The 26,529-nt window shown below is 32.0% G+C and overlaps 2 protein-coding genes across 6 annotated transcripts; one reads left to right on the forward strand and one right to left on the reverse strand.

The window, feature by feature from the left end:
- Positions 1-20: 20 nt before the first annotated feature.
- On the reverse strand, positions 21-20,258 carry LOC111001008 (phosphatidylinositol 3-kinase catalytic subunit type 3). 4 transcript variants are annotated; one of them, XM_022270667.2, is made up of 19 exons: positions 19,995-20,258; positions 19,695-19,883; positions 18,978-19,134; positions 17,070-17,207; positions 14,800-14,922; positions 11,363-11,458; positions 10,799-10,968; positions 9,718-9,785; positions 9,168-9,273; positions 8,584-8,690; positions 6,769-6,867; positions 5,016-5,133; positions 4,075-4,271; positions 3,342-3,562; positions 2,491-2,663; positions 1,654-1,892; positions 1,259-1,472; positions 977-1,084; positions 21-405 (listed from the first exon to the last, which is right to left on the reverse strand). In XM_022270667.2, exons 1-19 carry the CDS (start codon positions 20,063-20,065, stop codon positions 282-284), a joined length of 2,718 nt encoding a protein of 905 aa, XP_022126359.2. In that variant the 5' UTR covers positions 20,066-20,258; the 3' UTR covers positions 21-281. The 4 variants fall into 4 exon arrangements, with proteins under 4 accessions (XP_022126359.2, XP_022126361.2, XP_022126362.2 ...); XM_022270669.2 differs by lacking the exon at positions 6,769-6,867; XM_022270670.2 differs by lacking the exons at positions 18,978-19,134; positions 19,695-19,883; positions 19,995-20,258 and adding an exon at positions 18,103-18,184 and having other exon boundaries at positions 17,070-17,326.
- A 576-nt stretch (positions 20,259-20,834) lies between these two features.
- On the forward strand, positions 20,835-21,843 carry LOC111001020 (probable dolichol-phosphate mannosyltransferase subunit 3). 2 transcript variants are annotated; one of them, XM_022270686.2, is made up of 2 exons: positions 20,835-20,885; positions 21,120-21,843. In XM_022270686.2, exon 2 carries the CDS (start codon positions 21,124-21,126, stop codon positions 21,400-21,402), a length of 279 nt encoding a protein of 92 aa, XP_022126378.1. In that variant the 5' UTR covers positions 20,835-20,885; positions 21,120-21,123; the 3' UTR covers positions 21,403-21,843. The 2 variants fall into 2 exon arrangements, with proteins under 2 accessions (XP_022126378.1, XP_022126377.2); XM_022270685.2 differs by lacking the exon at positions 20,835-20,885 and adding an exon at positions 20,892-21,045.
- Positions 21,844-26,529: the final 4,686 nt, after the last annotated feature.

The following is a 26,529-nucleotide window of genomic DNA, read 5'->3' on the forward strand; positions in this document are numbered from 1 at the left end:
GTAATAACAAACACATTAAGATTTATAAGTGTATGTTTTTATTATTTGTAAGTATAGTTTGCTTTTTAAGTATTTCTAAATAAATTGATTTTTGATAAAGCATTAAATAGGCGATAGCATGATGTTTAATTAGCCTTTCTTTCCATTAATTTCGAACAACCAACACCGGCAAACTCTTCATCCTTTTAATATATAATTTGAGACTATAATAATTATTGAAACACAATGCAAGGTTGGGTAATCAATCAGTTGTACTATATTTTTCTTAAAATGAATAAAAACTATTTGCGCCAATATTGCGCAAACTTGTGGAAGTGTTCGACTAAAGCCGCCATTACAGCTGTAACTGACATGTCCAATAAATTTTGAAGATAATGTACGGCTTCTTCATCGCCTAGATCCAACCTGAAATACAATATTAATATAGGTTATAGGTATATTGTATTTTTTTTTTTATATTTTTTATAATTTTTTTTGATAATTATTATTTAATTGTATATTTTTTACATCCCTTACATTATTAATGATATTTATTATAAAGATGTACTCTTGGAAAATTAATCTTGCCGATTTCAATGACTGACGGAGTGTTTCAGGTAGAAACAGTACCAGTTCTCGTCTGTTCTACCTTGAATTGAGAACTGGCAGCAAATCTAGATTTAGAAGCATTATTTTTCTGACATTCATGTATGTATTAATTAATGTGGTAAAGTTAATAAATTATATTTTGATTTGATTTATTTAATGTTGGAAAATGATTCATTAATTATAAGTAAAGATTGAGATCTAATAAGAGGCACGAGAGAGTTTTCGGCTCCCTTTGGAAACATGAAAGTTTATAAAAGAAAATAAAAATATGACTTAATATTAATTCTTCGCCGTCTCATCGAAAGCATCATATTGAAAACAGAGTGATATTTCATGAAAAAACGTAATTTTTAAAAAGCATATTTTTATGTTATTAGAGAGTACTTGCCGTAGTTTATCCTGTACTTTCTTGACAGCTTTGTCAGGTTCCAGTGCGATATCTGGCACTGACGCATCCACCATGAGCGAGAATAGATTGAGCATTAGGTTAGCGTGTCTGTAAAAGAAATCATTATTTATCTATCTACGTGTCAAATTAAAACATTTTTTCATATTAATATAACATGGAAATTCCATTAAGATTATACTACAATATTATATTTGTAATACATATATTTGTAACCCATACAGTGTTTTATAATAATTATTTTTACACATTAGCATCTCTTACCTGCGCAAATGTAAAAATGCTGTATAACATTGTTTTCGGAACTCATGGTAATGTTCTGAATGGACACCACCCATAGCTTCAACCATTTCTTTACTAAGTTTCATCGGTGGGGGTAGCGGCTTCGGATCCCGACCGAGAATATAACCAAAGTCTATATGGAAGAGAGCCCCCGATTTTGTAAGGAGTAGGTTATCTAGATGACGATCACCAACACCTGGAACAAAAATAAGATAGAAGAAAAAATACCAAAAATTAAAAAAAAATGCCAGTTCTTTTGGTAAATCCTAACTATCGACATCTTAATCGATATAATTTCTACCAAAAGTGGCATTGAAACAGGTCAAGAAGCGCTTTTAAATTAAGCCGTTAAGACATTATACAAAATATAAACTTACCCAACAGATACGTAATAACACAATATCCCGCGCAACTCCGTATATACGTGTCCATAGTGTCAGGTCTGATGCCATACTGAGCGCCTTCGCAGGGATTGTGTTTGCGGAAAAAGTTTTGTATACTACCCTCAGTAGCGAGAGCTTCAGCTACCGTCACAGATTCAATGAATTGTAGGAATCCGTGCTTCGAACTTGTTGCTAATACTTTGTATGGAGTAAGTTTTAGATCTAGATTTTCTCTAAAAAAATATTCATAAATTTAAGAGCCTTGTAGAATTTTAATGAGAATTATCTAGTCAGGTAGCATAAAGTGTAAGAATTTTTAATAACTGTGTGAAATATGTAATAATGATAGGGCGAAATAAAAAATAAACGTAAACATAAACTTCTCTTTGCGAACCATTAAAATATTTCTATGATGGTAGTTGAATACAACATTGTACAAAAACTAGTTTAATAATTTAAAAAAGGATTTTTCTCAGCTTAGTGGCCATTTAAAGAAGTTTATGATCATTTCCAGAGAGGCTCTATCACTTACTAGAAAATTAGAATTTACATAATCTTCGTTTTCAGGAAGCTGAAACATTTTATCAGGCCATTTCAAGTAGTTACCTGGAGCATTTTGTAAAAACCCGTTTCCAGGATAGCCAGTGTACTTCAGAACAAGAACATTCTAGAGTAATCTGTCTTGGTCTTGGAAAAGGACGGAATGATGCGCAAGAGAGTGAAAACATCAGACCCTTCTTGAAGTCAAACTGAACGTTCTAGAGCCCCGCACGACAATGTAATGACGGTTGTGCGATAGTGATAAAAATTGTGAGATAAATCGTAACTTACCTCCTAAGCAATTTATCCATTAGGGTAATCATTTGAAGAATAAGTTGGTCTTGACGTAGATCATCTCCGTGTTTGAAGATGGCTTCGTACTCGCTTCCTTCTGACGTTAGAAACGTTAGCTTACACGGCATTAGAGCCGATTTGAAAAGGCTAGCCTTTTTGGCTACTATACCCTTAAAAATGTATTTGATTAAATTTTAATTAATATAACTAATATAATAGTCTAAACCAGTGATTCCCAAAGTTGTCTATATCGACACCTAGGGGTCTATGACAACCTGTAAGTGGTCTACGTCAGCGAAAAAAAATTTCCGGGTCCATGAAATGAAAAAGGGATATCAACACGTACACTGATAGTACCTATTTACTTGCATCATACTATCTTATAATATCAAAACTAATACATTATTTATAAAAGTACCTATGAAGTAATAAAAATAATATATATGTTTATAAAATTGTGTAAGTTGTAGGATGTTGATATTCGCTTTGTGGTCGCAATACATTTTGAACTTGTAAAAAAAATTTTAATTCAAATAATAAATGTATAAATTAATATGTGTTTTTACTTTAAGTTTTTAACACTAAACTTCACTACAGTTAGAAATTAACAGGAAATCAATATCAGGTAAGTAGGGTCTACCCAACACGGAAAAACATGGCAAGGGGTCTACGACACAAAAAAGTTTGGGGAACTCTGAAAAAAATTACATTGCTATCGAGCCATTGGCTGAAAGAACGACGCCAGCGGACTTTCGTTTTCCGTTTTTTTTATGGCCGGTTATATGTCGTTATAGGACCGGTTAATAACATCAATCAGTGTATCTACTTTTATTACTTATAAATTTTACCTTTATTGTAACGGTGGGATCTAGTGGAAACGGCATCGGTTCAAAGTTAGCAAAATTAAACTTGAACGCATCCGGATCAGCGAGCAAGTGTTGCAATCGTTCAGCTTTTCGATTCCGGTTGCCACTTTCTCTGGCCACACTTTTCACTAACTTTACGAGCTTATCTATGAACACTTGCTGTCGTGCGAGGAAATTTCGTATACGCTGGTAATCTGTGTTACCTGTGCATAAAGAAGATATTATTTTTTTATTTATAAGATAATTAGAGACGGTGCTTGTTTTTAAAGGAATTACGTATACTAATGTTTGTTAGTCATATAAAAAAATGCAACGATAAATAATATATTACATTGCTGAATTTGAATTACAATAACTGTTTAAATAATATATTTGAATATAATTTAATAAATATTTGTTTAATGTTATTAAATATTTACCATTTATGGCACCTCATGTGGGGTCCATCAGGTTAAACATTTTATCTATTCGCATTAATACAATACAGCTGTATTCAAAGCCTTAAAATTCATATATTTTTTATCTCAATATTAGGTATCATTAAACATTCTTAAAATTAAAAATATTTTATATAATTAGCTTTAATTCTTAAAACTGTTTTTTAGCTACTCCCGCTTTGGGCTTTGTATATAACCATACAGATATGGTACAATTAATAAGGAATATCCGACATAAACATATAAGGGACATGAAATATTTAGAAATTTTAGCATACCTTTAGCAAGTTGTTGTGAGAAGCTCCTCATCACAGCAAGATACATCCCCCTTGTTGGCATATCACGTGGGCCTGAATCAGTATCTGAGCACTCAATCAACAAATACCAGTAGAGGTAATTGGCTAGCACCAGGTTGTTACAGGCACGACTGATTAGAAAACTGGCAAGACTTTGTTCTTCTGGTTCCGGGTTTTCACTGGAAACAAAGACAAATTTAAATTCCTTACAATGTTGATATTTAAGCACAAGTCAACACGTATATCATAACATTCCTGGGTCGAATTTATAATGGCTGTCCGGATGTAACAGATATATAAATATTAAAAGTATCTGTTTTTATTAGCCTTCTGTGCCTGAAACACCCCATTGATCTAAGGCATACCGGTTGTCCCAGGATGTGTTAAATAAACACGAAAAAATGTTCGTCAGAGGTACAGTCGCGACTTGAACGTAGGTTTAGGAATCATAGGCTCTAGTCACTATATCTAAAAATAGAAAGAGAACATTTTATTTATTCTTGGTTCTCTGGGCTACAACGAGCCTTAGCTCGAGAAAGTACGCAGAGAAATCGCGCTTGTGATTGGCAGTACTTTAGCTTCAATGTACCTGATGGATACGTCAGAAAGCGACATCATTACTTCATGTGCCCCAAGCTAGGACAAACCTTCAGAAAAGGGCACATAATATGTACATATATTTAATTAATTAAATTAATACACCGAATCATAATGAAAAAGGTCCGTTGAGTGAACTGGAAAAAGCACTATTATTTGTTAGTGCCTATAGTAGTTAGTTAACTGTATTTTAATTATGTAGTTTCATATGTTTGTTTTTTTTGTTTCGTCTGTAGATTTAATTTACTTATTTTTCACTCTTCTCAATTTAGGGTTACCTGTTAAAGCAGGAGTGTTTAATAAATAAATAAATAATATATTCTTACTTAAAGTCTGTATTATTGTCGAGTGTCTCCGACGTGCCTGTCTCTGAAATCACGCTTTCGTCAGCGCCCTCTGAATGTCTGCTTGTCGTCGATGTTGACATCTCAGCAGACATACCTACTGTAATACATACACACGATAAGAAACTCAAAAACCTCTATTTAATTTCGTACGTCCCGCATAGGGCATAGGACAGGCAAATTTACTGAATAATAACCAAATCCGTACATTCATTTTACTATACCACTGAGGTCTCTTTCATCACAGCATTAACATAATTTATCAGAAAGACACAAATAAGCACTAGTAAAACCTATGAATTCTGTAGGCCGTTCAAACCTGGTTGACCTGGTTTTCAGTTAATTGCATCACCAAGGACATGTGACTATAGGTTTTTGTATTACGAATGAAGATGCAAATAAATTATAAAATATACATATCGTGTTTGTATGTGATCAGTTTCTGAACGACGTAATTTTTCTTATGACGAATGTAATTACATCTTAAACGATTGCATAATAAGGTTAAAAAATATGAGTGTTTATAATTCGAATTATGAGCGATATTTAAAATACTACGCCAGCACTCTGTAACCTTCAATAGAGACTGCAATAAAGACTTAAATGAGTTTTAATGCCGACATCAGCGCTACGGATATTGTAAGAACTACATAAATATTGCATAGACAATCCTCGAAATCTATTACTACTGGAAGTTACTGAGCACACCTAGAACACGTTTATTTTAATATTAATTTATGTGCTATGGTAAAAATCTCTCGTAGGCTTGTTGAACTGAAGGCAATATAGGTCTGTCATCTGCCTTATACAGAGAAAATATATTTACGAAAAACTTTACGAGGAGTGGTGGTGGTGATGCTTAATATTGTTATTATAATAGTAGTTATAGCGTGGAAGTATCGACGGACTTTATGGAGCTGGCTTGTGGCTTTGAATTTGCTATAATAATGTAATGTATGCAATTTATTAGCCTGTTAATACATTTATTTTATATATGTAAACATGTCCTTATCTTTGGAGGGTACTATTCATTCTAGTTCAATTTACGTCATGTAGAAAAGCTGTTTTATCTCTAAGGCATTGTCAGTAATTTTTTGATACAAATGTATAAGTATCTCGGCTTATGAGGTACTCGGTATTACAGATTTCGAAATCTTTTCGATTTTGTAATCTAATATGGGAATAACATACTCAATTGCTGTTTGTCACGTTTATTTGCTTTCATAAAGAAAAGGACAGCATTTTAGCTATTTCAAGAGTGTTGATATAAAAATAATAAACTTAGGAGGCTCATCTGACGTTAGGTGGAACCAGCTTTTTATGAATAGGCAATCTATCAGCAATATATTATATAGCAATATATCAAAATATATTGAAAGAGATGATTTTATTATTATGTAAATGAATTGAAAGAAAAATTATAACACTTGTTATACCACAGATTCATCTGAGAAGAATACCACAGAGTACACATGTAATACTAAGAGTAAACAACTATGGAAAGGCGGGACATTTGAATATTAGCTCAACAGAAAGTGTTTAGTTCATACTTTAACAATGTGAAGTGACACTTATGTTTATTGTGAATCAATATTAAATTCAAAGCTACGAGCACATTTTATATTAAGTATTATTAAACTTGGCTATTTTTTCCTAGATAATTCGTGTCTTAATAATAAGATTTTATCTCAAAAGTCCTAGTCTTTTTTGTTCAAAACAAATGTATAAGCCTTACCCGAGGCAGAGAGCAAAGTAGTTTGACTAGCCCGGTGTTGTGGCTTTCCTTCCCCATCCGAATACATTGCAACATCCTTGCCACATACACGGACGTATTCTGAACACATACATATATATAATAATTGATAGTACTAAATATCATTAATATACATTGTAGAAATTGGTTATAAAGGATTTTTAATGAGTCACACCAATAAAATGTTTCTATAAACATGCTTGTAAAAATAAATATATATTCCATAGAACAGTGTTGGGCCTCAGCTTGCCCCGTAAGGATAACACGTCGGCTGTCTACGCAATGGACGTTCTAACCCCCGAACCCAATAATTAAACCACAATCTATTCAATACTTTTTGTTTGTAAATATTTTTGTAAAGAAATGAATCATGTATTCTTTGGCTATATCTTCAGTGTATTTGTTTGTAATTATATATAATTATTTATGTTAGCTGTAGGATTACGAAATAAATAAATCTAATTGTTTCAATCTGAGATCAAACCCAACAAAGACAATTCATTTTTGGAGACGGATAGAATGCAATTTTTTCGCTCCATACACTCATATTTGTTTAAATCAATATAAACCAAATAAAGTAAATAAATCCGTACAAGTTATATTAAAATATATATGTCTATGTTATAAACTTATCAAATAGCTTTTTAATTATTTTAGAAATTTTAACTTACACCACTGTAAGTTAAAATTTTAAGATAGGATATTGGCACAGCTGAACTGTCATTTTCATACAAAGGTCCATGCACTCACACCGATCCGACCTACCATGGATAGCGTGTATCGAAAGATGGCTATTACAATCCGTCGATTGGTTATTGTCACATCAATATTAAGATTAATATGTCTATCTCAGATGATAAAAAATGGATTGAGAAAAGTTAACTAGGTTTGGGCCTAAGTGCGCATTAAGCACTCGCTCGGAGTAAATCGGCATGCCTAAGACTTAAAAAGTCGGCGGCGTGTTTTAGGCCCATAGGGCCGACCTACTTTCTCATTAGAAATGCAAGTGATCACGAGGATGCAGTAATTTGAGGCCCAGATCTAAAAGTCGACGACCAAAACCGGGTCAGACAGCTTTTTTAAGTTTGCCTTGCTTCCTGTGCCACTGCGATCGTGACGTCACAAGTTTGACGAAGGTCGTACTTTAATATCAGTAATTTCTCAAGATAGGAACGAAATATCTGTTTTTAATTTTCTTTGAAAATTTGACATTGGTGTGACTCATGATTAAAGTTAATTCGTACAGGGATGGAGCCGTGGAACGGGTATTTGCTAGATTTTGTTATATGTATAGACAAGTCGCGGGTACGACTAAAAACAAACTAGGTATATTTTATAAATTAAAAAAAAGAAACAGTATTAAACTAATTATATAGTTCATAACAATACACATAGTTCATACGACATTTATACTTTCTTTGGATATAAGCTACTTTTCGTCTTTCTCGGGTCAACTCGCTGATTAACCACTTCATATTGAACCATTTTATTTAACGATATTTTCCATTACCTACTGCTTTGCGGTCATACAAACTTTTGTATTGATTTTTTTCCTTTTCATATAAATAGGCACCAGTTGTTAATAAAAATGCAGTCGCGCATGTCCAATATACGCCTATTTGTTCTTTTCTCAAAAAAATATTGCAGAATATCATAAGGTAGTAAATAAAACCTAAAAACGAAGGTAGTTCAAAAATTTTAAATATTTCCTATGGTTTCATAAATTAAGCTTAATTATCTACCATCGATCAATATACTAAGTTGTTCAATGACACGTAACTATTAATTTTAATTTACCTTCATGTATTTCAAGGAAATCTTCATACTTCAGAGCTTGTACTAGTTGCAATAAGTACAGAAGCAAATCTTCATCGGGCGCTTGTTTTAGTCTTGATATCGCGTATCTAATTAAATTAAATTTCATAAATTAAATTGATTTTATTTTTGCGGGTATTTGACAAAATTTAAATGGGGGTATTTACAACTGTACGTAGCAGCATGTTTATGTAAATAATTATCTTGATAATAGCAATACAATTGTTGGCCTAATGAGTTTAAATAAGCATTACAAGTGCTTAGTATAAAAATGAAAATTATTACAAGAAAATGTATAAGCCAAAGTAATATTTTCTTAAATAAAATTAATTATATCAGTTGCAAAATATGTCAAATTAGTTGGGAGTTAAGATATTAATTGACAGCGAAACTCGATCGTAATTAAAACATAATCAAGCCATTCAACGATATTGACGAGTCAAATATATTTTCATTAAGCATATAAGAAGAAAATGTATTTAGATTGTATTTCAAATTAAATTTCATAGGTAAAATAGGTCATAATTCTAACCAAATATGTTATTAAAAATTCATATTTTACTTACTTCCTAACGGCGGCGTGAGAAAACTTTGGCGTTAGCAGTTCAAGGGCGTCTTCCACGTCCATTGGTGCCCATTGCTTCATCATAGATAATGCTTGGCGGACCTCGCCTGAAATCAAACCACTCCAAATAAATACACAAAAATTAAAAACTCTTGCTAAATAGTTACAACGATTAGATATAGGTAATTAACGTTTAAACATGCTGGTCACTTCAATTTAAAAATAAAACGTGCTAAAATCTTTTTGGAGTTTTTTTGACAATCTGACATTCTAAATTTGAAAATTTTAACTTTTATTTATTTTATTCGATTTTTGAAATATATAAGACAAATTTTACATATTTCCATGAAAGGAATGTTTTGAAATTAAATCATTGTTTAACCTATCCATCTAGTTTCAAGAAGAAGATAATATATAATTACAGACAAGAACATAAGAGCTTTTAAACAATTACTATTTAACAATTAAAATGACCTATTCGAATTTTTAATTTATTAGAAATTTTAAATTAATAGATTCGTAGAATTTAGTTAAACCATTATAATTTGTACCTGGTCGGTTCCAATTGACGCATTCTAAGAATTTTGTTAACGCTCTTCTATGTGATGACAAATAGAATCTGAAAGTGAATACATTTCACAATAAATAGCAGAAAAAAAAATAGAGATAGGATTAATTTCAATCACATGTCGCTTATACTATCTGTATAGCACGCAAATCGTTTGAAGTCAGTCAGTCGTCAGATAAATCCTATATTAAGTCTCTGTCTGTCGTCTAATCTCCATATACGGTGAACCAAGCATGGAAGATGCTTTAAATTTACTTTTAAATACAATTAAAGGCATTTTTGGATAATTTAAATGTAAATGAGAGCAGCGTTGGCCTAGTGGCTTCAACGTGCGACTCTCATACCTGAGGTCGTAGGTTCGATCCCCGGCTGTGCACCAATGGACTTTCTGTCTATGTGCGCATTTAACATTTGCTCGAACGGTAAAGGAAAATATCGTGAGGAAACCGACATCTCTTAGACCCAAAATGACGACAAAGTGTGTCAGGCAGTGGAGGCTGATCACCTACTTGCCTATTAGATTTAAAAATGATCATGAAATATAAATATTAAAGAGGCCACTGATTTTATTTATTATTATTATTTTTAAGTGTAAAATGAACTCTTTTAAAAGCGTGATACTTCTAGCATGAGGCAGTGACATTCCACAATATCACGTTTTGGCCACAGACTTGACATTTAGAAGGAGTCGATTCTCACTTAATATGATATATATTAATCACACGCCCAAGCATAAGGCTTGCGGTGCCAAACATCTATTCGGTGTATATGACTATGATATCTATGTCAAAATCTATCATGTATTTCACGGGAGTCATAATTCACCCAATATCAGAAATCGAACTTCCGGATAACAGTTCTATATTCAAAATACAAATCGTAATTAATACGACCCGTTTTAGTAGAATACCTACGCCCTATAAAATATTTACGTGTAGTAATTATGATAATTATAATAAACGAGTTTGAAAATAAGTTTGTTTATCCATATATTTTTTAATTGCTTTGAAATGCGACACACTTTTTGGTCGTTTTTTATACTTTGTAGTAAATAAATGATGTACCGATATTTCCATATAAGGTCCTGCTCATCCGCGGACAACGGTGCGGCGGGTGCACTAAGTATGGCAGCAAGACGATCCCGTTCAGCCGCTGAGGGCTTCGCGTCCCTTGCTGGTGCTACACCACGCACTGAACGAGCCAGGCGATGCTGCTTGCTTTCTACCAAGTTTTCCTATGAAGAAAAATTACTGCCTCATTGCTTTATTTCCTTACGTGTTTACACAAAAATTACGTTCAAGCGTTCAAGTTTTACGTCACGCAATTTTTGGAGATTCTCGACCGAAACGTTTTCTGAATCCAGTAGTAAAACGTTTCGTTACCACCCACCCAGTGACTCATTAAAGCTAAAATTTGCCATTTATGGTTTGTAAAGAATCAGAAAGTAAAGAAAAATACTTGAACGAATGCCGTAGTTGTAGGTAGGAACGTATTGTCAATGACCTGATGTCTCGAGACGCCGATTCCATCGATCTATGCATTGTCTATGATTTTATTAGGGTGCTTCGTTATATGATATAATCGAGTCTAAGGAAGACACATTAATAATCATGTAAATATAAATCTACCTGTAGTATTTCGTAATCAGGCACGGTAACGACTTCTGCCTGTGCACGGAACTGGTACATCTCGTCGCCATCTTGCTCGTAGTAAACAACTGCATGCTATAAAAAAAACAACAGCGCTATGTTGTTTAATAAAATTAATAAAATATTTTTAAAAAAATGCCGTGAGTAACCTAACAACCAGTTACACATATATAAACAAATGTAACAAAATGTAAACAATCCTCGCACACTTGAAGTCAATATGTGCCCTTTAGTTTTTTCCACACTCATAAATTGTAATTTTCCGATAATGTCCAAAAAGGTCGACTACACTTGAACCTTTAGATAGGCCAAGTAAGTTATTGTTAGCGTGGCAACCCTAATTTTATAATATAAGTCCATATTAATCTATATATATAAAAGAAAGTCGTGTTAGTTACACCACTTATAACTCAAGAACGAAAGAACAGATTTGAGTGAAAATTGGTATGGAGGTAGCTTAGAGCCAGGAGACGGACATAGGATACTTTTTATCCCGTTCGACAGCGTTCCTGTGGGACTTGACATGAAACGTCAGTCACTATAAAAAGTGGTATAACAAATAAGAATCAGACTTGGAATAATAAAACGCAAATGATAGCTATGTAATTGACGTATAATGACAGCTATGTAATGACGTATATATGACAATTTGATATTTGTAAGAAATCAATATTCAAAATATTTCTATTAAATAAATACGTTTAATTATTTTTACAATTTACAATTTAATTATAATGATAGTGCTATTGCCCATTCGTATAAACAGTGAAGAGAACTATAAAACTCGGTATTGTCGTATGTATACAGTTCATCCAAAGAATGATGAATGTTTCTATTTGTTGTTGTTGTCGAATGACGCATTTAATCGAGTATTGGAACGGGAACGTGAATATGATCACCAGGAATTAGATTTAGTAGTTCAAACGAATGTACCCCTGTTGAAATACCAACAAAAGGAAGTTTATGATACTTTAATGAAGGCAAACGATGATGAAAATGGTGGTTTATATTTCCTAGATGCCCTTGGTGGAACTGGCAAGACATTCCTCATGTCATTAGTTTTAGCAACTGTTCGGGCGAGATCCAACATAGCGGTTGCAGTTGCTTCTTCTGAAATAGCAGCCACATTGTTAGAAAGATGCCGTACGGCTCATTCAGAATTAAAATTACCGTTAAATCTTCAAACTATTGGAGAACCAACGTGTAATATTGCAAAACTCTCAGCAATGGCCAAAGTTTTAGCGGCATCGAAAATCATCATCTGGGACGAATGCACAATGGCGCATAAACGTGCATTGGAAGCACTTAACCGAACATTAAAAGATTTACGCAATGAATCGAGATGTTTTGGAGGAGCAATGATTTTACTGTCTGGCGATTTCCGCCAAATACTGCCAGTAATTCCAAGATCTACGGCTGTCGACGAAATAAACGCTTGCCTCAAATCGTCAAATCTATGGCGCTATGTGACGAAACTGCAGCTGACAACAAACATGAGAGTTACATTGCTTACTGATAAAAAAGAAGAAAAAGAATAAAGATGTAGATGACCTGAACTACATAATGGTATGCGTTTGGTGGTTAGAAAATTGAAGAACAATGTAATTTACGCTACGATAATGATAGGAAAATTCAAAGGTGAGGAAGTTCTTATTCCGAGGATCCCGATGATCCCAACCGATATGCCGTTTGAATTTAAAAGACTTCAATTTCCGATACGTCTTGCATTTGCCATGACCATCAACAAATCACAAGGCCAATCCTTAAAAGTTTGTGGTTTAAATCTAGAACATTCATGTTTTTCCCATGGTCAATTATACGTGGCATGTTCACGGGTCGGAAGACCATCAGCGTTGTTTGTTTTTGCGCCTGATAATAAAACAAAAAATGAAAAAATGTGTATCACAAGGTACTTAAGGGAAGAGCAACCTATGTACTAAAATACAGAAATAATAATGAATGATTAATGTAGGTATTTAATTTTTTTGTATTTTTTCCAATAAAAAAACCCAAACTGCTTATTTATTGCCATTAAGGCGGAACAAAGTTCGCCAGGTCAGCTAGTATATTATATAAGTATAATAGTCATTAAAATCAGTTATTACCCATGATAAAAGTTGAAAAACTCTGTTTGAGGCTGGGGAACAACTGATTTTAATAGCCGAGTGGTCGAGTCGAAGAGTCGATTAACATAATATATTATATGAACATATCCACCAAAAAACGGTAAAATTTTTGTGCAGTTGATGTTTCTAATGTCTTGGCTTATTAGGGTTTAAAAGATTCATAAGATTTAATAAGCGAAGTTCGGTTTAATTTTTTTAATGGTTTTATTTTTTTTAGTGATAAAAAATCTAAAGGGCAAGAATGTGAAACAAAGGAGCACCTACTATAGATAATCAAAGGAAACACGTCATTGTTCGGTTTATTTAAGAGCATTTCCGGTTGAATCGCAGACGCTTTTCAAATTTCGATCCATCTATCCGTTTGACCAATGACAAACGTAAGGCGACATTCTATCGTTTAGTCTTCATTTAACATTTTCCCTTATACTATCTCATGTATTAAAAACACTTACTAAATTTATAAACCTTGCAACTGTTAATACTATTACTTCCCCAATTATATTTTTTAATGCTTTACAAGGATTTTATAATATCAAGTTTAAATTTAAAAAAAAAATATCTTTATTTATGGAAAGTTATTTTTATACATTCATTTACGGAAATTAAAATAAACCGGTTATTAGAGCCATTTCGGTCCCTGATAACAAGTTAAACCATATAAGTGTGTCATTAACCCGTGAATAATTAAGGATTCTTCAAATTCTTCGTAATAAAATTCATACAATATTAGAATAAGTTTTTAATGTATTTATTGCATTTGCGCTTACTATTAATCAAAACAATGGCGCTTTCGTTTCATAGCTAAAGAGAGATCTTGTCGCGTGAATGTGATTGGTCTAGTGATACTATTAATTTTAAATTCTCATTTTCGCCTTCATGTATCATTTTAAAAGAATACGTGCAGGCGATACATCCATTTACGATGTCACAGATTTCTTATCTGTTTTGCCATCATTTGTTTTGTCTAATAAACAACTAATCAGCCTTCAACACGTTGTCGACTTTATGAGTTTGACGATGTTACACTCGTTACGAGTGTTAACACATTAAGTGCTCTTTTCTTGGGTCCGAGTGGAGCGGTGCCATAGTACCGGTGCCGCCCACTCGGCTCCGTGCGAGCGTCCCGTTCATATTTTTAAACTATTGCTATTCCCAGCTCTCGAATCCGAGTATTCACCACCCCTTAAGTATACAAATCACACGCAAAAATAAATTATCTGCAGATACAGCTAAACGGGTATTCCTTGAAATATTAACAAAATGACAGTGCTGAAGATAAAAATTACTTACATCGACGCCATCTATCTGAATGGTCGGAAATTCAATCATGAGGTACATATAATTAGAATTTCTCTTCTCCTTCTCATTTATCATCTCAATCTCCCTGAAGGTCAGCCGGTCTAGCCAGTCCACCTGTAATACAAACGAGTAGAGAGAATGAGACGAGAATATATAACTATTTCTTTAGCAATATTATTAGTATAGAAAGACACGTTTAATTTATCTATATTATAAATATGCATCTATTATGCATTATTTAACGCCATTAAAGTGGTTTTAGCTACCTTACAATAAACAAGTTTAACTGAGAATTTTCTAGAATTCAATAAGAAAAAATAAACAACTTTTACTTAACGCTATTGATATTCATATGTCAATTATTTATTATATAAAAATAATATACCTTTATTTAGATATATTTTATATTTACAAATATAAGAAGTATATAATATATAATTAACTATTGTAGGATACAGCATTCTCCCGGACAAGGTCCTCCTACTTTTGATCGAACAACATAAGAAAAATTAATTAATTTAACAAAAGAAAAGGATCTTGAACATTCGCGTATGACATCACGCAAACTCGTTTTATGTTGTTGACCTTATAAATGTTTATAAACATAGCATTGCATAAGCGACCCGTGTGGCCCTAATATATATACATATATGAATCGGAACCACTTCCTGAATACTTTCGGAAATGTGCAACTGCGTCATAGATCTTACTAGAATCGTCATTTAAGTAAGATGTGTTATTAACAAATTTTTTCAAAGAAATGTTCTAAAAGGATTTTAATGATACCTCACAAAGATATCCTACAAGTCTTTACTAATTAGCAATTAAGCAGTTAAACGACTGGCATTCATCCTATGACAGTTTACGCACACAAAGGCATCGTTAAACATCAAAGTCTTTTTTGGTCCAAGGGCTGTTCAATTAAAAGTAAATGGATGTCTAGTAAGACGTAATTATATTTAAGTACATTTATTTTTATTTTTCTTCGTCTTTCAGGTTTATACATGTTTTACGTATTTTTTTTAAACAGAAATTCCTTAAATAAAATTCTGATCTTATTATCCTACTACTACACAAACAAATTATAGAACTTGTGACAGTTCACTCAACGGACAATAAAAAATGTCCGTTAATGTATGTAATTTGTTAACTAAATTAATACACCGAATCATGTGCCCTCTTCAGAAGGTTAATCCTAGCTGTGGGCACAGGAAGTAACAGCGGACGCTGTCGCTTTCTGACGTATCCGTCAGGTACATAGAAGCTAAGGTACTGAAGTACTGTCGAATGAATATCCTTGCCATGTAACAATTTCATGAAGTACATCACAAGCGCGAATTCTCGGCAAACTCTAACATCGTTGTAGCACACATAACCAAGAATAAATAATGAGACATATAAGATAGATGTGCCTCAAAAATTTGTTTTGTACCCGCTTCAACATCACCTTATACTTAATTTCATATTTCACAAATAGTGACACGATTCAGGGTAATGTGCGTTCTTAGCTTGATCTCAGCAAACAGACACGCAGCCTTGGTATATGGAGGAGAATGAACTTTTAATGTTGGTCAGGTCTTGATTTACTAAGTTTTCGAGCCGGCATATTTAACAACCGCGAAATCTTGAATTCTATCGCTATATAAGAACACGTTCTGACACGATGCATATGTTTGCGTCGGGCTTTCTATTTTTTTAATAAAAGAGACTATAAATATATTATCATACATATTATAATGTCTCAGTCTCTCTTAATACTCATTGAACACCCTTCTCACCAACACTATTGTCTAATTCATACAAAAGTTTTCCAATTTCCCTCTTCATATCTCCCCTCATATAGTTTTATATATTGAACTACAAGAACGAAATAATAAGTAAGAGTAATAAACTGTTGTATAAAATACTTTTTTGAGAGGAAAAGAAACTACGAAGATATCAGAATCATGAATACTTTCTCCAACTCCTATCACTTTCGAAATCACTCGTAATTAATGCGCAAGCGACGTACTCTAAACCTCTCTCTACTCTTAATGCTCATTGTGTAATTTAACAAAATTATCATAGAATAAATATAGGTGCTGAGTTTGAGCAAAATTCGTATATGGGCTTAAGCCACCTGAGACTTTTCTAAATTTGAAATTCAAACCGAAAACAAAAGAAACGCCTATTAAATCGACTATGTGTACAAATTTTATACTTCAAGAATATGCTACTTTTTATTCTTATTGTAAAAATAATATATTTATTTAAATACTGACCTTAGGTATATGCCCATTGCGATGTTTTTTGGCCAACTTCGCCAATCGCTGCATCTGCTCCTTGCCCCTATCCGGCGCTTTTCCTGGAGTTTTTTCACTTCCTTCCATCCCAGGCCACACCCGAAGATCAAACATACCCTTTGGAATAGACCTCCACACGCTTAGCCATCTCACTAGTTGTAAATAACATCTTTTGCACACTTTTAAAGTACTACCGGCGTTACCCATCTTCACTAAATTACAGTTTCATTTTTAATCTAGAATAAAGGTATCTTTATATTGTGTTTAAAACACTTTTTGTTTTTTCCATACATTTAACGGTCTCTTTGAACGCAAATGAAGAACTGACCGAGAGCTAATGATAAGAGAGGTCAGGCTAAAGCAATTATAATGGGCGTGTCCTTATCTTTATATTAAACTTAGCCTTTGTAATATGAATATTGCCGTAGAAGGAAAATTTTCAGACATTAACCATTATTATGTCGATAGATTTTAGTTGATTATATTTAAGTGCAAAATTAACATAAAAAGCATGCTATAATTAGATGTTAACTCTTCACTAGGTAATTCGATGTTTTTGTAAATATCACTTTAAAAAAAAATTAAATAAGCAACAAAACTGCGTAATCTTCAGCTAAAGTAAGTAAAAATGTATGGACATTAATGTGTTCGAATTATAAAAACAAGATATTGATTGTCAATAAAGATAACAATTAACATTTTCACCGTGATCAAAAATCCTTTTAAAAACCCGTAATACATAGCTAGTCTACCTATGTATTTAAAACTTTTGCAAAGGAGCAAGAGAGCCTTGAACATTCGCATTCACGAGTTATTTTACTAAAATGGAAACTGGTGTACCCACACTTCCTAATTTTGCATAATAATCAATAATATTTCTTGTAACCAATAAAAAATTTGATGCGAATTTATACACAATTTTTATTTCACTTTAAATTTTTTACAATGTAAATATTTTTTAAATCTATGCCTTCCTTTAACTAAATATGAACTAACAAAATCACGCACTAACTATGTTTTCGTTTTCTCATATAAGTCGTATTTAGTTTTTAACAGTCTAAGGATTAAGCACTTTCGAGTGCATCGTGTCGCGGCGACAAAAATACTGACGCCCGTTAATAAACTTAATCCATGCAAACTTAACTTAATACTGGTTTGGAACTTTGTTTGCATAATAAAGCTATCGATTTTAAATGATGATCATTTGCAAAATCATAGCTATGGATGTAGGCACATGCAGTTTATTTATCGGTGATCTATGGGTGATCGTGTATTCTAAAATTCACTCAATAACGAAATCATAAAACACTATTAAAATGTGAATCAGTATTCCTATAATATACAACCCTCAACTAACATCTCGTAATTAGAAATTTATACGGTAGAATGTGTCAAAACTCAAAAAATTACCTTCAATTATCTATACTTAAAGTTTTATTAAGATAACTACTGTAATAGGACGTGAAAATGACCCAACATGTAATTCGGAGATATAGTTTCGTAAAATAAAACTTTTACTTTTAAAATAAAATATTTCCTAACCTTGTAAAAAATGGGACTTAGCCTGAAGAATTGGCTATAGCAAATTGTTACACTGATACAAGCATCCTTTGTTTCAAAAAATATTTTATTATTATTGCTCATATATATATTGATTTTACTTGTCTCAAGACATGTCAATGTCTCACACCAAAACTACTACTAACTGCTTGAACTTTACATGCAAAATTAATAGTTCTTAGAGTAATTAAGCCAACACTTTAAAAGTTATTGATACACTTACAAATCTTATAGAAATTGAATAGATCTTAAAATTTTTAACATTATTACAGCTGAATGATAATTCAACTAAATTTTGAGTATAATATGGAGTCTTTAGAAACTTACCTGTCGTAGCATGCCATGTTTCCCAAACAATGAGATGGTTGTACCTCCCACAACCATCACTTTGCCAGGTCCAGCACAGTCATAGATGGTCATTGCAAGTATAGCATTCCGTGGCAGGTCACTGTAATATACGGGAAGAGTCACCCATTCATTCCAGCTGTGAAGAAAAGTTAATTAGAACTTTTTTTCTGAATAAGGTGTATATATAAACTCGCCAACTATGCTGATTTTAAAAGTATTACTGATTACCAATAGTTTCCTATTGTGTAAAATGTTATATTAATTGTCATTATTGAGAAATATCTGTCTTAATTTTTAATTAAGTAAAATTAAATTAATAATCCTACATCTAAATTGATAAATTATTTTGTTTCAAATTTTGTTAGTTTGGCAAAATTGGCCTTTATTGCCTTTTCCCTTCCTGCCTCAGACAAATAAGTAGTAGTTATTTAGGATTAGATGTAGGATTATTTTTCAGTATCCTATTGATACATCTATTCAACAAATATTTAAAAATAGAAAAGATAGATAAAAATTAAGATAGATATTTCTCAATAATGACAATTAATATAACATTTTACACAATAGGAAACTATTGGTAATCAGTAATACTTTTAAAATCAGCATAGTTGGTGAGTTTATATATACACCTAATTCAGAAAATAATGGCTATAATTTCTACAGAATTCATATACTTATGATGATCTTAAGACTTACTTCCATCTATTTGTAAAAGCCTTGTATGATGTTGTGACTGGCAATGCAAGAGGTACTCCTTCACATAGCACTTGACATGTTACATACAAGTCTGAGCAACCTTCTTGATAAAGCCCAGAAAATTTAAGCATTGGATCTGATAGAAGCATATCATATTCTGGTTTTGCACGCTTTCCTTCAAGTGTCCCACTTAGTATGTAAAAAAAAATAAGACAGCATGTTGATTGAAGCTTTAATTAAATTAGCAATTTACGATTAACACAATTATGTATGAAGAGTATTTAGAAAATGTAAACTTACATCTTTATTTCTACTTTATGATCTAATGACGAGCTATAAACGTAATAGAATTTATCGTCTATTTCGTTCATTTTAATTGACTACCTAAATATACCCTGATGAATGATGAGTTAAGCCAAAACACCAGCAACCGATTTATTCAAAAATTATTTTTATATTAGTAGATTTCATATCATCTACGAGGCATAAATTAATTATCACAATTTTCTCAAATATCATTTCTTGTTTTCAAAACAATTTATTCACTTTGGTGATTGGTCTTTGTTGACATACCTGAAATTAAAAAATTATGTGACACTTGACTGATTTCAAACCACAGTCTAGCCACAGGAGTCATAAGACATAAGTCTCATTTTTGAAAATCAACATAAATGATATTAATTAGTCATATTTTATTTTTCTTATCTACCCGACTACACATACTTACACTATAATCTAGTATAAATATTCATAATTCCATACAGTACTAAGCATCTTGGCATTTTGACTAAATCCCCAGACAACTTGGTGTTTTAGACAAAATCACTTCGACAATCTTGATCCACGATGATAACGGTAAACGATTTTGTCATTAACTCGCACTTTGTTATATGACTATTTTTATATTACTACTAGACACCCGCTAAATAGCGTGTGCCTAGCTTCCATTGAAAAACATTAATTTATCTTTGTTGTCGCATTAGGCCGGCGCAAAAAAATAAAGGTCTATATTTTTTTATGCTATGTTTATAAGCTAGATCGTACTTCAAAATTCTAATCAGATAATTGTTTGTTTTCATGTTTACATGTCGGCGATCTGGCTACTTGATAATGTCAATTGTCAATTATGAGATGTCATTGCCACCAATGACATTGATGCATTATATTTATATTTATTATTTTAAGACTAAGGTAAATGTTTTTTTTAGTATTAATAATTAATAAGTTATCACTTTTAAAATCTCATGTAACACGTTTAACCTAGTGTTTACAAAGTTCTAATTTAATAGATTAACGCACTTATGATTAACATATAAATATTTATGTTTAAGAAGATTTGCTTATTTCAAAGGTATCGTATGAGCACATCGATTAAAAAATCCTTATATTTGCAACACAATTTTAAAGTGTGATATCTCTTCATAGGATAATGACGAAATTACTGGAATGGGTGTCCGCAGCATCTGCATTCTTTGCAATATGGTACTCCTTAATTGGTGGATATGTGAAACATCCAATTATCGAAAATAATATGGATCTTATTCTTATTTCACCTATTATTTTTTTGATACTGTTTGGGGTTTATGCTGTAACAGTTGTTTTATACCGAGTATTTACTTTTAATAATTGTGAAGCAGCATTTTTGGAACTACAGAAGCAGATCAAAGAAGCTAATACAGAATTAACTGCAAAAGGACTGAAATGGTAGCTTGTAAGTATAGTAAATGAAGTTTTAAATGTTTTTATTTTTTATTAAAAAACAGCCTGACTATTATTTTGGAACCTTGAAAATAACTAAAATAGACCTATATGTAAAAAATATATTATTATTGTAAAATAATGACTACACAAAGCTGTATACACTCACTTTTTGTAAAAAAAAATGTTAGTACTTTATTTAAAAATTTAATACTGCTGTTGAAAAGTTGGGCTGAAATTAATATTTATATAAAAAAATTGATAGGAAACTTGTAAGATTCCATAAATTTTGCATTCCATGTGTTATTATTATCTATACATAAAAGCAGCCATAGTGCTCCTGGTCAAATTATAGACTAAATACATTTTTTGTAGCTATCAACAACAAATTATTGTTGTATGTATGGATTATAAAATGGATTAAGTAAATAAAAAACATAAGTAAGAAATAGCTAATGTTTTATTTATCAAGCTAATCATAAGATTTATTTACAATATTAGTATGGTAACTTAATAAGCGCTTTTGGCTTTACAAAACTTATAATGAACAATAACATATAATAAAAATAATATTTTTCTTTTATTAGGTCATGTACATTTGGTTGTTTATAATTTAATTATATTTCAAATATCATCTAAAAACCTATAAATTATGTAACTGAAATTAATCTGTTATTCCACAATAACAGGGCACATATTAAATATGTATAGTCTTAAGTATTCAATAAATTATATTATACTTAGAAATGAATAAACTGTATGTACAATAATTTACAATATATAATTTTTGTTGAAATCTTTGTGACATGTGTTTTCAAATATATTGAATATCTTATAAATATTGCTATTTCTAATATACTGTAGTTCAAAATGGTTTCTGTAATTTAAAAAATTCATAGAAATAAATTATGCATGTTATACAACATATAAATAAAATCGATGTACTCTTAAAGCTGTATTATGCCACACATCATCAAGGATCAGGCTTGTTTACTTGCTACACCAGAATGCAGATGACGACATGATTTTTATAGATACATACAAACAATTATTTAATTCAAGTATCAGATTTGGATGAAAAAGTTTTAAATAGCCAAAATGTAATTTTTAAAGTTTTTTTGCACTTACAAAACTACAGGCATTTTAAAGCTATATTTAAATTTCAAAAGTATCTATCTACATGTAAATTATTCAATGGAAATTCTTTCATGCATAGAGATTAAATAGAATGAAATATATTTGAAATCCGATTACTAGAATATTCTGTCCTCTTTTCTCTTCTATGTCTATTGTTTTTTTACAAATCAGTTCAACCCCATATAATATGTACATTGGACATAAAATTTACTAGTTTTCATTAATTTGTAAGTATTGGGTAAGTCGTTCTCGAGTTGGGTCTATTGTTTTCTTAGTGAACTAAGAGCAGAAAATGATGGCAGATATATACATGAGTTTACAGATCATGACCTTACAATGGCCTTCACATGACTAGGATCCACTAATATACCTAATAATTGCTTTTAATTATATATCATGTAGATTGATTAAAATAGGTTAGGCAGATTTTAAATAACTATTTAAGAAGATTGTTAGGAAAATTTCTATTTAAATATTTAAAGTTCGCGCTTGTTGCGTTGCCTTATTTCATTCTCAACATGCATAGACTAAAGTAAAGTATGTCGTTTCACACAATTTTCCCTGAAGAAGTTATGAATAAAAATTGCATTACTTTATTACTACTGCGTAAACACCTTACCGGAAACTATTACCTGGCTGACATAATTTGCATTTGATGCCAGTCTAACATTCTGTGCTTTAGCTTCCTATTACAATTCGAAACTAAAATTAAAGGCTTAGTGGAAACTAGTCTGAATACTACAAATGTTACTTAAAATTGGTCCAAAATTACTTACCTAATTATTATCTGCATAATAAATGGTGCACCGAATATTGACGTGATATATTATGTATAGGAAATCAAAAATACTAGCGGAGAAGTACAGGAATTTCTTAAGGAAAATGGACATTTCGACCCAAAACATCTTTCACGTTTATGCGCATTTCTGTTTTCATCTTTCCGTACTCTATAGTAATTGGATAACTGGATTTAATAGTTACAAATAAAATCTATATTACTATCACGTACGGCGTAGGCACTACACCGATAAATCAGTATTTTCCAGAACGCTTTGGCGAACAACTGGGCTGAGTAATCTTACCTAGTCGGATTTATTAAAACCCGGTGAGGCTTAATGGAAAGTTCATTCCACAGTGACTGATACAGACGGTAGAAAACTTGTCAAACTTTTTGTAACATTCTCTAGGCAATCTCAATAACTTAGAGATTTGTCTCACGTCAAGTACAATTGTAACTAACATATAATTGTACTTTTAGGTATCGTTATATTATTGTTATAAGTCATTGAGTTTGATACATTATTGCCTCAAACGGATTGGTCTCATTTGAATGCCAGTTTGTCATTCCACTTTTCATACTAGACAAGAGATGGCCACTAGTAGTAAGATGCCGATAGGAGTTAGTTGTGCAGCTGAAGAATGCCCCGAAAGAATGAGGGCTCGGAGGCGCTGCCGTTCCTGGTAGCGTTTGTCCTCTCCCGGTGGATCGAGACATTCGAATTCACAGCACCTCTCGCCGACGCGGAAATTTTTGCAGAACTAAAATAGAAAGTTAATTTACTACAGAATATGCACTGTTTAAAAACGAAGTATATTTCAATAACTTGTGTGTAAGTAAGTTTCATTTTGATGTTTTGTATGCAGTTAATTCTAAGCGAGTAGTATCAAAGTTCTTGAGCACAAAACGCTGATCAACTATGTGTCGAAAGATAAAGCAAACCGTCCAAACGGTGCACAGATGCCTCATTTGAATTGAATTTGTATAACAAAGTAATTACTTGACAAATACTTACATATGGTGGGTCGCAGTAAATAGCCTTACACCACATCGGCTCTGAATGATAGCAGACACAAATGGAGCAGACTCCAGGCCCTGGCACATATAGCAGCCCATGAGGGATTGTCTTACCTTCCCAATCCACGCAGTCTTCTTCCATACACTCTGGAAACAGATTTTAATAAATGCATTAAAAATACGCTATAGATTTACATATTGCCGCATTATGTCTTCATTACGTTCGATTCTATTTGAAACAATAAATACTACAAATCTGTAAACCAGGCCAGGAAGATCACTTAAAGAAAGTATCATTGAACCAGATGCAGTTTGTCTGCTCGTAGAGCTTGGCACATTCGCTGGCTTCAAACATAGACAAGATTTAAGATACATACTATTAGGAATACAGCCTAAATACTATGTTATACGTAACTACGAAGGTAATTACTTCTTTTGTCGTCAAAGCCACTTACACGTGACCTATTTAAATACCTTACGTGATTTATTACACGTTTACCTAGAGTAGGTTCTTTTGTATAGTTGTAATTAGAATAACCTTTAAACCTTATTTTTGTTTGTAAAAAATGGCTATTGGTATTTAATTACTTAAAGGAATAGGTAAAGGCACAATTGTTTATTACTAAGAGGCATATGAGCCTGATATTATAATAAATAAATAATTATTATTATGTCTAGAAATTACGATACTTATAGATACCAGCTTAAAGAAAACTTAGGTAATAACTTCTATCTTGATTCTAGAGTAAAAGCTAATCTTGTTAACAACGAAGTTGTTTATCTAATTGACCTTTCGTTAATGCGGACTTGTCTATTACTATATTAAGTAAGATTGTTTTATTATTTATAGTTAGAGTAAACGTCAAGAACGCATTGCGTCAACCGCACGTTTGCGAAGGACTTTTGCAAACCTAAAAAGACCGTAGAGCCGATGGAATCGATGGTTTTGAATTTTTGGGTTAAGATTGCATCGTAAGTATGTATGTAAGTTTGTTTGTATGTTATTGACGTAAAAAATAAGTATGTTTTTACGCCTATAAAGACTGTTTACTTTTAAAATCTCAATTGTTTGTTGCATATCATAAAAACAATGCGACAGGCCATTACGAAGCTTGCTGTAAAAAATGTCGTTTTGAACTTAATAAAATTAAAATAGTTTTAAAAGTTTGTTACTGTAACAATACCCTATTCCTTATTTTGTCGTTAAAATAGACACCCCATTTCAACTGTTTATTTTCATAACGTAACATAATCTAGTAATAAATATGCAAGTTTATGTGTGATAGTAAAATAACGTTCATTAAAGAAGGACGTTAAAGTTTAAAATAATCAAGTTTCTTTACAACCATCAACTACGTGAAAGCGGTTTTCTTCTTGGTCGTTAGGTTTTGAACATATTTAGACATTGTTATCGTTAAGATTTACTTACATTGAGTCTTAGGATCTGAAGAACTTGTACATGGTTGCTTCTATCGACTCTTATAACTATGTATTTAGTCTTGAATTTTATCTGATAATTTCAACACAGTGTAAGCAAATCATAACAATAAATCACAAGTTTAGTTTTACAAACAAATAAATTGGTTTACGCATAGGTGTACGTGTCACCGAACGTAACAAATCATGGGTTCTAAAATAAAAAAATAATGGCCAAAAATCAAACAATCAACAGAAGAGAATGTAATAGCTCATTTACAAGGCTTACCAGTACAAATTGCAAACAACAAGGCTTCTTACCAATTTGTCATATTTGACTTTTGGATGGCTGATTTTAATAATAGTAATATTACCTCAAAACCTATTTTCAATAGCTTTATCGCTGGTAGTTCTACCTGGCTTTTCCTGGTTCAAATTTTAAGTTAGGTGAGTATTGAAATCGGCTTGCTATTGAATCACTTAGCCTGTTCTTATCGTTGTCTCTAATAAGATAATGGTTATTTTAATCTCTTTGCCCTTCTGCTTACTTAAGATGTTCTTACATTTTCGACATTTTCCAGAACGTTATTACCCAAGTTTAGCAATACTTAATTGTCATTTGAATTGTATTATAAACAATAATTGGAGTCGTTTTCTCGCAATCCAATTACGCGGAAGATTAGCAATAGCATTGTGTAAAGTGACGATAAAACAGGGCTTCGCTGGTCACCCGCCATTTCAAATTTGTATATGCAAATTGAGGACTGTTACGGGCAATTTACAGACCGC

Source organism: Pieris rapae, chromosome 5 (assembly GCF_905147795.1).
Source record: "Pieris rapae chromosome 5, ilPieRapa1.1, whole genome shotgun sequence".
In the NCBI taxonomy this organism is placed as follows: domain Eukaryota; kingdom Metazoa; phylum Arthropoda; class Insecta; order Lepidoptera; family Pieridae; genus Pieris; species Pieris rapae.

Excerpts from the sequence above, each read along its gene's own strand:
- LOC111001020 (XM_022270685.2), top strand. The coding sequence starts at position 21,017 with ATGTTTAAGAAGATTTGCTTATTTCAAAG. Across the intron at positions 21,046-21,119 it reads AAGATTTGCTTATTTCAAAG|GATAATGACGAAATTACTGG; the intron begins GTATCGTATGAG and ends ATCTCTTCATAG.
- LOC111001008 (XM_022270667.2), bottom strand. The coding sequence starts at position 20,065 with ATGAACGAAATAGACGATAAATTCTATTACGTTTATAGCTCGTCATTA. Across the intron at positions 9,274-9,717 it reads CGTCAATTGGAACCGACCAG|GCGAGGTCCGCCAAGCATTA; the intron begins GTACAAATTATA and ends GTTTGATTTCAG. Across the intron at positions 5,134-6,768 it reads TACTTTGCTCTCTGCCTCGG|TAGGTATGTCTGCTGAGATG; the intron begins GTAAGGCTTATA and ends TATGTATTACAG.